Raw genomic sequence first — 14,818 nt, forward strand, 5'->3', positions numbered from 1 at the left:
GGCTGGGGGGCAGGGCTGGAAGAGGGTTAGTGAGTGGTTGGCTGGAAGCATGGAGGAGACAGCCTAGGGAAAGGGACTGGAGTTTAGGGGCCCAGTCTCCCCATCTCAAGGGGGCCTGAGGCATCCTAGCCCAGCTCTGTGACCAGATTACATCTGTGTTGTGCTGTATCCTGGAGAGGCAATAAACAACCTCCATTACACCAGCTGGTACAGTCTGTTTGTGCCATTTCGGGGTGCAGGAGACGGGGGACCCCCAACGCACCGTCACAGGGTGCAGACTCTAAAGGGAGGCTTGGGGTACAGGAGGAGATTCCAGGCTGTGGCTGAGGGTTCACAGTGTGAGAGGGGGCTCTGGTTTGGGTTGGGGGATTGGAATGTGGGAGGGCATGCGGGCTCCAGGATAAGGGGTTTAGAGTGTGGGAGGGGGATATGGGTCGGGGGTGAGGGCTCTGGCTGGGGGTGTGGGTTGGGATGGGAGGGTTGGGCTGCAGGAGAGGGCACAGGTCGGGGCAAGGAGATGGGGCACAGAAAGGGGTGCAAGGTGTGGGCTCTGGGCCGTGCTCATCTCAGGCAACTCCTCAGACATGGCGACATGCCCCTGCATCTCCTGGGTATGGGGACGGTGAGGGAGGCTGCACACTCTGCCCCCGAGCACTGGCGCTGCAGCTCTCATTGGCCCAGAGATACTTAAATGCTAATGGTTCCTAAGGATGTTAAATATCGGTTAATTAAATACAGGAGCAGAGTAACCTCATGAATTCTTATTGGTCAGTCGACTGTTCTATAGTCCCCGGAGGCAGGGATGGCAGCCAGTGCGCTCCAACCTCACTCTCACGGAGCCCCTGCCACTCAGCATCAGGTGGGAGCTGGTCCGGAAGGGGGGACCAGTTTAAAAACCCGCTCCCGCTGTGGACCAGCTGCCTGTCGCCCTGTGCTGATGCCTCTGATAAAGAGGCAGCGGCGCCGGTTGGCAGCAGCTCCTGTCTGAGGGGGCTTGAGCTCCCAGACCCAGTACGAGAGGGAATTGAGCCAGGCTGCCTGCCCACCTGACTCCTACTACACTTTAAATGCAGAGCCACAGCAGGGGTAGGTCCCAGACCCGTTGCAAACCAGAGCTGAGCTGGACTGCTGGCCAGCCTGCTAAAAATGTACTGGCAAGGAGTGGGGGGAGGAAATGCATGTAGTCTATAGCATTAACATATACGCTTTTGCTTATCGGTTAATTGACTCCACTATGACATCTCTAATGGTTCCTGTCCTGGGTCCTTACTTGGGCCCCTGCTGATGGGAGAGAGGGAATGCAACCCTGCACTTCCCCTGCAGACAATGGCCGCTCACTAGAGCTCTGCGCAGATACAAAATTTGTATTCACATCCGTAGCCACAAAAATGGGCTGTGGGTATCCATGGATAGAAGGTGGATCTTGGTGGATTTTCAGGGCTCTACCTCTCACCATAAAGTGAGCAGGTGTAGCAAGCGAGAGGCCCAGCCCCTGCTTCCAAAGAGGGCCACAGACCCTATTAGTGGCCCCAAGCAGGGAAGCCTGCTCTGTCCATTCTGGCAACAACCTGAGCCCTAGTGCGCTCTGGCTAACAATCAGCCATTGCAGGCTCTGGTGGGATTGAACTACAGAGTCATTTCCTCCCAATTTAGCATTCAGGCTGGAGGAAGGGGCCTGACTCCTGAGGACATGTGGCAGCACTAAAATCTCAGCTTTCATTAAAGAGAACATGGTGCTCCAAGCATGACCAGTGCCATGAAGTTTGCGTGAGATGGCTTGAAACAAGGATGAGGGGAAGCATGGGCAGCTCCCATTCATCTTAGTGGGGAGGGACTGAACTCCCTGCTGCTTTGGTAGGGTGTGTGTTTGTACAACCCTCAGGACAGCCATAGGAAAGAAGAGCGCCTCACCACCAACACCCCTTCAGAGACAGGGCGAGAGACACCCTGTGCTGATAGAGTCCAGCTCAAACAGGCGGAGAAGACTGTCTTACCTCTTCCTGAGTATATCTGTCTACCTGACATCAGGGAGTGATCGTCTAGGGTCGTGGTGTCCAACCAGTGCTATAGCGAACTAGCCACACTCAACCAGCCAAATAGCCACATTGTTTAAGCCAACTAGCCCCTCTCAATGGGCCAACTAGCCATGTGTAGCTAGCAGCTCATGTGTTGGACACCACAGAGTGAAGCCTTCCTGGCCCAAAGAACAGGCCCCTTGCTAGCCCAGTCAGCAGACAGTTTTCTTGTTGGTGGTTCCTGCCACTGAAACCCCCAATAGAGCCATTGTGATGGCACAGGGGTGGGCCTTGCCTCGCCTTAGTCTGGCCCTGTTTAGCATGAATAGGGGGACAGAATCCCTGGCTTCTCCCTCACTTAGATATTTTGAGAGAGAAGCTTGTCCATGTTCCCCTGTGGCCAGCCCTTGCTCCTGGGGCAGCACAAATCCAGCAGGCGGGGGTAGCACCATGGTGGAAGGCAGGGCCTAGCTCAGTACCGTGGGCTGGCTTTCCCACAGCAGGGGGAGGAATGTACCATGTGCATGTAACATGCCTCATCACATGCCCAAGATGGATGGAGTGGGGAGTGGTGAGAGTCTCCGCACCCCAGGACGAGCTGGAAAGAGGCACGCGGAGTCACTGGCACATTACCAGGGAAGGAGAACAAAAGCACAAGTTACGTGCCTTGCAAGAGGCAGCAGCTTCTGACTGTCAGCAGCTGGGAGTAGGCGTTTGGCTCACACTCGGTGCTGACAGCGCGGTATAATTTTGCTGTGGGGCGAGGGAAGGGGAGGGCCTGGGCAGGGATAGAAGTATCAGGCTGTAGCCTAGCCAGCACACTGCATTACCTTTCAGAAAAGAGAAAAGCAGCACAAAGACGGTTTTGTGGCATCTATAAGACCCATTCAGAACACACACTTTTGGCCCCTATTGCCCCCGACCTACCACCTGCTGTCTGAAGGGTTTGTGCATGAGCAAGATTGCCCCAACCTCTGCTCTCACCTCCATAGTTGTTATTCTGCAAGCACCTGAGGGCTGGACTACACCCATCACGTGCCTGGAGCAGACTCTAGCCAAAGAGAGCGCTCTCGTCAGCATCATAAAACACCTCTGCAAGAGACTGTAGCTATAGTAACAGGAGACGCTCTCCTGCCAACATTGCGCTGTTCACACCAGCTCTTAGGTGGGTGTAATGTATGTCACTTGGGGTGGGGGGTGGCTTAATCACACCTTTGAGCATGCCTGCCAATGAAGGGGGAGATGGTGCAAAGGGGGTAGTTGCCTCTGAGGCCTACTGATTCAAAGAGTGCCATGTTCAGGGCAGCTCTTAGGGCTGCCTGGGGAGGTTGAGTGGTGCAAGGGCTGACTTCCCTGGACCCCGCCCCTTCCGCCTGAGGCTCCACCCCTTCTGGGAGTTCAGAGCCCCCCCCCCCCCACCTTGGTGAGGGGCCCAGTGTGGCTGTCAGCTCCTCTGCCCGTGAGCAACAGTTCTATTGGCATAAGTGATAGTGTGTAAAAGCCTTAAGTGTCATAAGCCAAGCCCCCCCCCAGCACCACAGGAGGGAGGGTGGTGCGTGACCTCACCCCTAGAGTACAGGGAGAGTGGGCGCTTGGGTGCAGCAATACTCCAGTATGCTTACAGTAGGCATTCTGGGGGCAGAGTATAGGTGGGGCCAGGCTAGGGGTTTGGGAAGATAATGCCTTCCCCTGCCTAACATACCCGCTGTCCCGTGTAGGTAGAAGCCAGACAACCAGCACATCCCACTCCTGCATCTCTGGCTACATTCACTGTTGACATGGTAGCAGCCCCTGTTATGTGATTCCAGCCTTTTGAGCAGCAGCTCTTCAGTGTTTAGTGATGTGTTGGGTCAGGGACTAGACACATTTACGAGGCGCCTTTCAGTCACAAGGAGTGTGGAGCTAAATCCTGAGGTAAAAACATTTAGTGCAATAAGCTAAATAGTGCCAGGCACAACCACACTGATATAGAAGTATTTTCTGTTATTGATATTTTGGTCACATTATCCTTCAGGAAGTCCTCCCTCCAGTGTTCCCTGAGAGAGGCTATTGAACACAAGCCAAGAGCTGGCTCAGTCCCACTGCGATACACAAGGTGCCATCAGACACCAAATCTGACAGAAGGACGCGACAGACCCAGGAAAGGAGGTGTAGGGCTGTGGGAAAAGGCGGCAGACACAGAGAAAGCTAGTTGCTAGGTTTAGTAGACCAAACTCAAAGGTGTTTATTGAGTTTCCTTTTAAATATCCCTTTGGGGAGCAAGGAGTGGGGAGTTATTCCAAGTGGACAGATTTGATTGTGAAGTCACCTTCTGCATTCATGTAGTCGATGGTCTTGAGACCCAACCGGTTAGGGAACTTGAACTGGTGGTGGTTTGGCAAATCAATAGTTAGATTACTCATGTCGTGAGTGATGAAGATCTGCAAGGGAGGAATACAGAGTACACATCTACCATGGTCTGCTAGAAGCCCTTCTTTTCCTGCCCTGCTCAGGTAGCAGGGTCTTCAAGCTAGGGTATGTCTACACTACCCTCCTATTTCGAAATAGGAGGGTAATGTAGGCATACCGCAATTGCAAATGAAGCCCGGGATTTGAATTTCCCGGGCTTCATTTGCATAAGCGGGGCGCCGCCATTTTTAAATCCCCGCTCGTTCGAACCCCGTGCTGCGCGGCTACACAGGGCACGAACTAGGTAGTTCGAACTAGGCTTCCTAGTTCGAACTACCGTTACTCCTCGTGGAATGAGGTAGTTCGAACTACCTAGTTCGTGCCGCGTGTAGCCGCGCTGCACGGGGTTCGAACGAGCGGGGATTTAAAAATGGCGGCGCCCCGCTTATGCAAATGAAGCCCGGGAAATTCAAATCCCAGGCTTCATTTGCAATTGCGGTATGCCTACATTACCCCGCTAGTTCGAACTAGCGGGGTAGTGTAGACATACCCCTAGAGATTGGAGCTGGAGTAGCTGCTTTTGGTTGGCAGGACTGCCTAACCAGCAGGGTACGGCCATACCGGATCGAACGCCCCCGATCTCGTCCGATCTCGGAAGGTAAACCGTCCCGGGCCTGGCTAGTACTTGGATGGGTGACCCCCTGGGAACCCCAGGTGCCGTAGGCAGCCTAACCAGCATGGGTATATGGGAGATGGCTGTGGTCTCCTGTCCAGGCTGGACTGAGCCCCTTCTGTTTAATACACTTGAATCCTTCCTTTCAGGGACACAGTTGAGAGAGTCTCCCATGAACAGGGACACCACCCAAACCCAAGTCATTCCAGGCCTCACCTCCACCTGGGAACCCTCCTGGAAGGGGAAGGCTGACTCCCTCTGCTCTGCACCCCACTCTCCTTTGTCCTTGGAGTTGCATACGATGGTCCTCACATCCCCATGAACATCAAAACGTGCGTTGAAGTGCAACACGATGCTGGATGGGTCCTTCCCTAAGTTCAGCACGAAGCTGAAAGAGAAGAAATGAGTGTGACACGGGCAGCCTTCCGCATAGCGTCCTAGACCATGGCAGCACCATATGCTCTTACTTCTAGGGCCTGTGGTCTTACTTCTAGGGCCTGTGGTTCACTTCAATATGACCAGCTCCAGAGTTTGTATAGCAGCCCTAAGCCCTCAAGAAAGCCCTGGGGTTCTGCAGGAGGAACTGGGGAGTCAATAGAAGGTGTTCTTTCCTCTGCAGCAAGGTGCTTCCTTTTGGCTAGTGACAGACGCACTGGTTACTTGGATCCACAGCAATTTTTAGAAGAGGAGAAGTAGCCCTGACTAGCTTGGAGAGTTGCATTCGGCACCGTGAAGTTCGCCTGGGGTTTCAACTGGGTGCTACATTCTTCCCTTCTTGTCCTAATCAGTTACTTGTTGCTGCCACCTTCCACCTGAGGCGGTTGAAACAATTAACAAGTCAGTAATAAGCACCTCTCATCCCAGGAGATCTTCCAGAGGAAGAGCTGTTCCACCTTACAATGCCCGCCCTCCCTCGCGGCCCCGCAGTCACGAGGACAAGAACGTACTGTGTTAGGACAAGAGGCCCAGAAGGCTGTGCACTGATGCTATCATATTTAATAGGGAGTGGGAAGAGTTGGGGCATGTTGCTCCCTTGACATGCAGGTCTGTTCCCAGCACAGGAGCCAAACTCCCCTCCCACAAGGCAGGAAACCCCCGCAGTGCCAACCACACACAAAGGGGACCCAGCCTCGCTAGGTTTTGGTGGCCAGATGTGCTGAAGGGATGAGAGGTCCTCAGGGAGTCTGTCCCCACAGCAGAGAGTCTCAGAGCCTGGGTCTAGTGACTGGGCTCATGCTACGGTGCTAAGAGACAGCCGTGTAGATAGTCTAGCTTGGGCTAGAGCTCAAGCTCTGAAGCCTGGGGAGGGGAGTGGGTTTCCTAAGCATTAAGCACAAGCCCGAGCATGGAGATCCAGCCTCTGAGACTTACCACTGCAATGTTTATGGGGAGGGGGGGTTATTTTGCTATGTAGAGACCCCATGGGCAGGTCCAGGCACCAACTCTACCATGACTACGTCTGCCCGTGGCAGATCCATTGATTCTCCTCCAGCCAAAAGCCCCTCTGCACTACAGGAGACGTGGCCACTACCAGAGAAGGGACTGGTGGACTTAGCATCTGGTTCTACTTATCCGTTGGCAGGAGCACAGGGGGGAAGTGACTCACTGCAAAGTACTTTCTCAGACATTAACCCTTTCAAGGGCACTCCCCTCTCCTCCAGCAAGGGGAAATCCTTCTCTCCACACACCGTCAGGAAGGTCCTGCCATGTTCCCTACAATCCTCTCCACATACCCTCCCCTGCCCTGGCATGACTTACCTCTTGGCACCTGCAGAGATTTCACCCTTCACACCAACGCGCTTTCCGGCCTTGAGACCTATATTGGTACAAACTAGTCCCTGAGGAATCCAGAGACAGACATGTTAGCCTCAGGGGTTCGGCTCCATGAGCTGTTCCCCTCAAGTGCCCCACCCAGGCTGTGGCAGGAAATGTGGCAGAGATGCGGGAGTGAGAGACTCAGATTTTTGCGGGGAGGGGGTCAAGCGCTGTTAGGTGGGGATGGGGGAAGGTGCTGACATCACTTCAGGCTGTGAGACCGAACCTACTGCCACGTACACCTGAGGAGGAGTGCAAAAGACTGTGCCCCAAAGGAGTGACCTAGAATGGATGGGGCAGTCACTGCTCCCCCACATAGCAACTGTTCCCCTACCGAAACTAATTTATTCTACGTGGGGAAATCTTTCTCCACCCGGCTTCCTTCTATCACCATGAATGAGTCCTAAATTGCTCCTGAAATCTAAGCCAGCCTTCATGCCCCAGACGCAAGACAGCCTCAGCCACGCCCAGCATCTTCATGTACAGCCCCGCTGCCTTGGAGCAGAAGCTCCTTTGGTTTGATATAAGCAGAGTCCTGCCTGAGGCTTTTGCCCCCAGGAGAGCTACTCTGAAGTGTGCGTTTGTACGGGGAAGTTGTCTATATGGTGGCGTCTGCATACCCCAAGTGATTCCAAAGATATTGACAGGCGCCTCGTTGCAGCCTGAGTTAGGACTGAGGGAGCACATGTAACTAAACTCATTTTGCAGGCTGCTTCCCGCAAGGGCTCTACCTGAGGTAACTGCCGACTGAGCTGGCTCTGCTTTGTGGTCAGAACCCCTCTGCCACACCCAGTTTCCCAGTGCTCCCAGATCAGCAACTTTTTACCAGCCTACGGCTTCTTAGAACTGCCCTTCCTCCTCGGACCACTAGGGAAGCAGGCGGAAGAAGACCAGAGCCTCAGCAGAAGAGTTATGTCCAGTGTTCCCTCTAATTTTTACCATCCACATGCGCGATAAATTTTCTTACATGCACCAAGGCACATGCAGATGTGCACCACCAGTAGAAACACATGCTGCTGGCTGTGGGTGCTCTGCTAATTAGCTGGGCAGCACCTGAATCTCTTCTTGGTGGCCGCCTAAGTGCTCAGATGACAGAGAGCACTGGTCATGGCCACACCCTTTCCAGAACCCCATCTTCCAGCTGTGCCACAGGGTTCAGACTAGGACTGGGAGGAGCTTTCACCAGGGCTCAGACGTTTTACCCGCTCCCTGGCCTCCTACCCATGGACTCATTTTGTAACTTCCAGCATCCTCAGGCAGCGACCCACCCATGCACCCCTCTTTGTCCCCAGCAGGCAAGGAGCACGCACCACCAACTAGCTGGAACAGAATCCTAGAGCATAATCTATGCATGTAGGCTGCACCAGCTAAAGCCATTCTCCTTCCATCACTCCAGGGAAGAGGAGAGAGAGTGGATGGGTGGGTATCTCCTCGTCATCCCACCCCACACCCCAGTACAACTGGTAGGAGAGGGGAAGAACAGTAAGTGCAGCAGCCCATTGGTATTAACACCTTTAAGCCGCTTCCTTTCAGCCACTCCCAGCCGCAACTCCACCGCACTGGTCCCTTCTCCCTCAATAGGTTAAAAATCAAACTTTCTGAAAGCTGCTTCAAGCCACAAGGAAGTAGCAAGGCCAGCTATTCTGGGCACAGATGTTCAGAAAGAGCCAGCTGTGGATGGCAAGGGGAAGGTTGCTAAAGGAAGAGTCATTTTGGCATTGAAGCAATTACAAACTATTCTCCCCCCTCCCACACACAAAATACCCACCCCGAAACCCAGGGGGCTTTCCCCTTGAGAAGAGCAGGGAGAGACAGACCCCACTGCTCTCAGATGAGATCAGATCTCAAAGTCTCACTACCCACCCTCCTCTAGAATGACAGGACATTAAAAGGGGACAGCACATCCCACTTCACAAAACACAGCCACCACCCTTGCAGGGCAGCACAGACAACCCCCAGCAAAGCCAAGCCCTCCTCGCCTGACTCCCTCCAGTTGCCAGCAGCCATCACTATGCAAGACTCCACTGATTTCACCAGGCAGCCAACACCCCACACACAAGCCTCCCCCTTCACTCACACAAGACATGATGCTGCTCCTCTTCTAACTCTCTCTCCAGCTGCTGAGATCAGACAGACAGATGTGGGCAGGGAGCTGTGGCTCGCATGCCTTTAAATGGGCAGCTGATGAGTCACCCCCTTTTTCAGCCAATCAGGGGCTGGACTTTTGAAGATAGCTCACACTCTCCAAAAAAACTAGGAGGGCAGAGCTTTCTCTGCAGTCCCTGGATGCTAAACTCCACCTTTCCCAAGCAGCCAGCCACTCACTGGAGTTGAGTCAGATCCAGATCCAGTGGTTGCAGAACCGGTGGAAAATAGTTTTAGGATGAGACAAAGATCCAAGATTTTTAAACAAAAAATCCCAGCTGTTCAATGGAATAAGAATTGGTATGGCAGGGCTAGACCCTTCATTCCAGATAGCCAATGCAGTGCATGGGTGTGACGGACCGGGCCGTGTCTGGGCACAGCCGAGGGCGCCTGCTCAGGGTGAATTGCTCATATCCGGGGCTCCTTACAGCCCCCAGACTAGTGACCTCTCCAAACAGGCCACAAACCAGTCCCATAGAACGCTTCAGCTGCCTGCCTAAAGCCTCACGAGCAAAACCCCTCTGACACCCCAGCAACATCCGTGCCCCTGATGGCCCCGGGCCTCATACACAGGTGGGGGGTCCTAGCACCCAATCCTACCTACCCCGAACAAGTTCTGTCCGGTTCCAAGAAACCAGCCACAGATCCCTGGTCAATTTACCCTCTGGACCTTACCCACAAATCACGCTGGGCCAATCCTTTAGCATCTAACAACTAAAGGTTTATTACCACAAGAAAGAAAAGCATGAGAGTAAGGTTGTTAAAGGAATAGTACATTACATGCATCGAATCTCCCAGTTCTCGATGCAGGCTCTAGCAGAGATGTTACAGCTGCTGGTTTAAAAGTCCTTGTTGCACATCCTAGGATCAGGATGGGTCCACAGTTCTTTCTGGCTCTTCAATCCCTGCATTGCTGCCTCTGGGATGAAGTGCTGAGCTGAAGAACAAGATGGCGTTGACCACATGGCCTCTTTATACATCCTTCCTGGCCTCTTCTTGGCTGCAGCAGGTCACCTGGCCAGCAGCCAATCTCTGTGTTCCCTGCTGGCAGCCCTCAGGTGTCAGCCCTCATTCTTTAGGTTTGTCCTTGGCCCATAGAGTCCCATTGTCCCACAGGGCCTCGCTAATTAGCATGTCCATAGGCCGGGCTCTGCCCAATGCTCGACCACATGCAGGGAAATATTCAGTATCCATACAAAGTATATGCTTATAATTTCACACACAAACATTATACAATCACATGAACAGCATACACAGGATTAGCAGACAGTGAGCTTCTATTCAACACCCCACATGGCCCCCTTTTATACCATTTCTGGGGCCAACACCCCCACCTGTGGGTGCGGCAGTGATCTGGCTGCTTCCCTCAAATTCAGTAACGTGACAATGGGGTATTAGAAGTAGCCCACTCAAAGTGAAATGGGAGCATCTCTGCCTGTTCATAGAAGATTGGGGCAGGATCCACGGGAGCCAACCTCCATTCTCAGCTCCTGACACTGTAGCCAGCAGTGCACACCCCACTGCTGGCCAGCTCGCCACCTGCTACATCCCAGATCCATGGAGCTGCCTGTCGAGCTGCGCAGGACAGAGAGGTGTAACAGCTGGGAGGCAAGTGACTCCATCTCATTTGTCTTCCTCGCACATGCCCACAGCCCTTCTGGGGAGAGGGGGGCAAAGCTTTCTGCTTGTGGAGATCTGTCCTGAATTCAGATCCACCCCTGGGTAGCCGGGCAGGGGAGCATTGTGCCCAGTCAGTCCCAATGGACCATACCCATGAGTTCTGTACGTTACTTACCACATCGTGTTTGGTCCATGTGAGGGTGATTCATTGTGGAGAGAAAGGGCTGCTCTGGAAAAAGTTGCTTCATTGTAAAACGGCTCGACTATAATTAAATCTGAAGAACAGAGAGAATCCAGGCAGCGGGCCAAGCTGCTGCTCTTGTGGCTTATGGCTGAGCTTGTTTTTTTTTGTTTCTCAATCACAAGGCAGGCTCAGGCTCCTCCACACATCCCACAACTGAAATGCGCCCACGTGCTCTCTGAGGGGCCCTCCATGCCCTCATGTACTGTGTACAGGGGTCTGGAAAGCCCCATGATGGCTCCCATCCCCAGCACAAGGATAAAATATCATTTGCTTCCTTGGGTAGTGCTGCTCAGGACTGAGGCTCCGCAACAGAGCTGGGAGGGAGAACTCAGCACTTCCCAGGGGCAGGGGACTGATTTGTGTCTCATTTTCACCGCAACTCAAAAGCCTCCCTTTCCACATGGAAACGGCAGGGCCCCACTGCTCAACAGCTGGACTGTGCACTGCTCTGTCCTGGAAGGGGCACGGCAGGGCTGCTGGAGGGAGGCAGCTGCTGCACAAGAACTAGCTGCACACAGGTTGCTGGACATTAGATTCATTGCGTGTGCCTCCCACCGCCACCTAGTCGAGCAGAAGGGGCTGCAGGCCAGGAAGCGGGTGCGTGGGCAGAGCTGTGGCACGGTGCAGGGCAAGACTGCTGCAGCAGGAAGTATTGTAGTGTAGGAGAGAGGCACCTGGGTAGAGGGCTGGGGCTGCTGCAAGTCAGGGCGGCAGTGCACTGGCTGAGATCTGCACAGGTGTGGGTGCTGGGAAGGGAAGGGGGGCATCAGATATGCTGCAGGGATAGAGAAGACACCCCCCCCCAACCCTGAAAGAATCAGCTATTCCTGGGCCACAAGGCTGGGAATGCTGTTGCCTTTCTCATTCAGTTGCAGGGCTCCTCTTTGCTGACCCCCACCCCTCCACACCCCTTCCCCACAGCCTTGCCCAGTCAAACAGCAGAACCTTCAGCAGATGCCTGTGATAAAAGTCAGGCTCTGGCTGCATCTCCGGGCCTGGGGTGACTCATCCGAAAATGACTGTCCATAGAAATTGAATTACCATCTGCAGGAGAGCCGGCTTGACTCTGCGCCCGGATACAATTAGCCAGACTCAATAATAGAAGCAGTGTTCAGAGCGAATCAAAGGGAGAGGGGCCTTGTTTCCCCAGCGTGGCTGGGCAGAGAATGGGCCTGATTCAGTGAGGCTGCACAAGCCTGACCCGCCACACACGCGTTGCCATAGTGTCAGCAAAAGACAGGCCTGCCTAGTAATGGCCTCTGGCTCCAGGGTGCCACCCCCGCCCTGGCCTGGGAGGACCAGTGTGTTTGGGAGAGCGGAAGGAAAGGAAAGAGGAGAGGGTGAGCCGTCCCCTTCCTAGTCAGCCCTGGGACGAGAGCCCTTCCCGCCCCCAAGGCAGAGTTGATGGCAAGGACGGGCTCTTGAAAATGCCTCTCTCCTGGGATGTGCCACTTCCCAGGGGCAGGGGGCTGATTTGTGTCTCATTTTCATGGCGACTCAAAAGCCTCCCTTTCCACATGGAAATGTCAGGACCCTGCTGCTCAACAGCTGGACTGTGCACTGCTCTATCCTGGGAGGGGCACGGCAGGGCTGCTGGAGGGAGGCAGCGGCTGCACAAGAACTAGCTGCACACAGGTTCCTGGACATTGGATACCTCGTGTGTGTCTCCCACCCATCCCCACTGCCACCTAGTCAGCCCCATTTAGTTAACCAACATTCCAGCCGTGCCCATTTGCTTATTCTTGGAAGGGCTATGTGGTTTTACCTCTCTCGCCTACCCCCATGTGGGTCCCGCCCTGTGGCCAGAAGAGCTGCATGCCACCCTCTTTCCATCTGCCCAAGGGAGGGTGTTCCTGGAAAGTGATGACACTCCCCATCTGCCTCCACAGCAGCCCCTAGCCCAGAAGAACAGCGTGGGGCCCTTCACTCCCTTTGGGGTGGGCTGCAGATGGAAAGGAGCTGAACATCCATCTGTCCAGCTGTTGTCACAATCATCTCCCACTGTCCTGTAAAACACCCTGGCTGTGTCTAGACTAGCCATTTTTTCCGGAAAAATCAGCCGCTTTTCCGGAAAAACTTGCCAGCTGTCTACACTGGCCGCTTGAATTTCCACAAAGCACTGACTTCCTACTGTAAGAAATCAGTGCTTCTTGTGGAAATACTATGCTGCTCCCGTTCAGGCAAAAGACCCTTTTGCACAAAATTTTTCTGCAAAAGGGCCAGTGTAGACAGCAGAGATTTGTTTTCCGCAAAAAAGCCCCGATCGCAAAAAATGGCGATTGGGGCTTTTTTGCAGAAAAGCGCGTCTAGATTGGCCACGGACGCTTTTCTACAAAAAGTGCTTTTGCGCAAAAGTGTCCGTGCCAATCTAGATGCTCTTTTCTGAAAATGCTTTTGATGGAAAACTTTTCTGTTAAAAGCATTTCCGGAAAATCATGCCAGTCTACACACAGCCCCTGCTTCTTCCTCAGCAACGGCACATCCTCAGCACATGGGAGAGACAACTCGGCACTTGGGAGAGACCAGCGGGGAAGGCTGCCTACCTCTCAGGCAGCTGTGTTCCCTAAGCGCTGGGCAAACCCATACCAAGCCTGCCTTCTCCGGAGTCTACAGCCAACTCCACCTTTGTCAAAGGTACTGCCGAGTGCCAGCATAAGCAGGGCCAGTGCAATCTTAGCCCACCCTCCACCATGCTCTTCAGCCTGGCTGCGAAGGAACCATCTTTTGGGATGAGCAGAGAGTTCCTGCTCCAGTCTGCCCTGGGCTTTGGAGGTAGGAACGTTCATGAGGGGGCCAGGTAGCACCAACCAATGGACACGTCTCCCTAGAACATGAACACTGCAGCTCATTCCTGTCCTGACAGCAGTTCTCCAGTCCAACCTGCTGAACCAGTGGCAGCCAAAGAAGGCCAGCTCAGGGTTGCAGTTTAATACATACATATGGATGGGGCATGGCAGAATCATAGAATCATAGAATACTAGAACTGGAAGGGACCTCGGGAGGTCATCGAGTCCAGCCCCCTGCACTCATGGTAGGACCCAGGACTGTCTAGATCATCCCTGATAGATGTCTAGCTAACTTGCTCTTAAATATCTCCGGCGATGGAGACTCCACAAGCTCCCTAGGCACCACACAGGATTAAAAGGGTGAATACAGCCATAGGCCAGTGTTCCCTGTAAGCTGGGCGCTTCTGTGGCTGCTCAGGGGAAATTCCAATGCCGTACAGGTGATTAGCAGAGCGCCCACAGCTAGGTTTTGTGTTTCTACTGTTGGGGCACATTTACACATGCTTGGGTGCACATAAACATTTATTCTGCACATGGATGGAAAGGATTAGCGGGAACATTGCCACAGGCTCACCTGTAGACTGGGCTATTGTAAGGGTGCCAAAGCCAGAAGGCAGCTCTGCATCTGCTTTGGTTAAACTGGGGGTGTGGCAGGGGCATGCGTGCATACTGCAGGAAAGAGGTGGGTAGCTGCACCCACACAGAACAGCAAACTGGGACCTTATCTCGTGTCATCTAATTTCTGTGCAATCTTTAGCAACTGCAGGACGCTTTTAAGATCAACAACAGCTGATAAGCCACATGAGCACTGGGTGGCAAAGCAGCTGCGTTTGCAGGGTGGAGAATCTTCCTACAGCAGTTTTTGAGAAACCCTAAGGCCCCCCTCACCCCCAATGGCAGCAAAACATGAGGGGAAAAAAAAGAAAAAGGAACAGACCTGGTCTGAAAAACAAAAATCGTAGCAAAACTTGGGGGGGGGGACTGGGTCACCTTGTGCCCCCCCCCCCCCAGGGACACACACCCCAAATTTGGGAACCCATGGATTAGGCCATTGGCTCTCTCTGTTTTTCCTATTTGTAAATCTGGCCCATTTTGTTTTGGCTGAGGGAAACATGGGGCAGGGACTTCAGTT

The 14,818-nt window shown here is 53.6% G+C and overlaps 1 protein-coding gene and 1 pseudogene across 1 annotated transcript; one reads left to right on the forward strand and one right to left on the reverse strand.

Moving 5' to 3' along the window:
- Nucleotides 1-4,214: 4,214 nt before the first annotated feature.
- LGALS1 (galectin 1) lies at nt 4,215-9,117 on the reverse strand. Its single transcript, XM_006118926.5, has 4 exons — nt 8,969-9,117; nt 6,835-6,914; nt 5,293-5,464; nt 4,215-4,435 (listed from the first exon to the last, which is right to left on the reverse strand). Exons 1-4 carry the CDS (start codon nt 8,975-8,977, stop codon nt 4,289-4,291), a joined length of 408 nt encoding a protein of 135 aa, XP_006118988.3. The 5' UTR covers nt 8,978-9,117; the 3' UTR covers nt 4,215-4,288.
- Nucleotides 5,011-5,129, forward strand: LOC149525606 (5S ribosomal RNA; annotated as a pseudogene).
- Nucleotides 9,118-14,818: the final 5,701 nt, after the last annotated feature.

Source organism: Pelodiscus sinensis, chromosome 1 (genome assembly GCF_052426305.1).
Source record: "Pelodiscus sinensis isolate ZL-2025 chromosome 1, ASM5242630v1, whole genome shotgun sequence".
Lineage (NCBI taxonomy): Eukaryota > Metazoa > Chordata > Testudines > Trionychidae > Pelodiscus > Pelodiscus sinensis.

Excerpts from the sequence above, each read along its gene's own strand:
- LGALS1 (XM_006118926.5), bottom strand. Across the intron at positions 5,465-6,834 it reads ATCTCTGCAGGTGCCAAGAG|CTTCGTGCTGAACTTAGGGA; the intron begins GTAAGTCATGCC and ends CTTCTCTTTCAG. Across the intron at positions 4,436-5,292 it reads AGGAGGGTTCCCAGGTGGAG|ATCTTCATCACTCACGACAT; the intron begins GTGAGGCCTGGA and ends CCTCCCTTGCAG.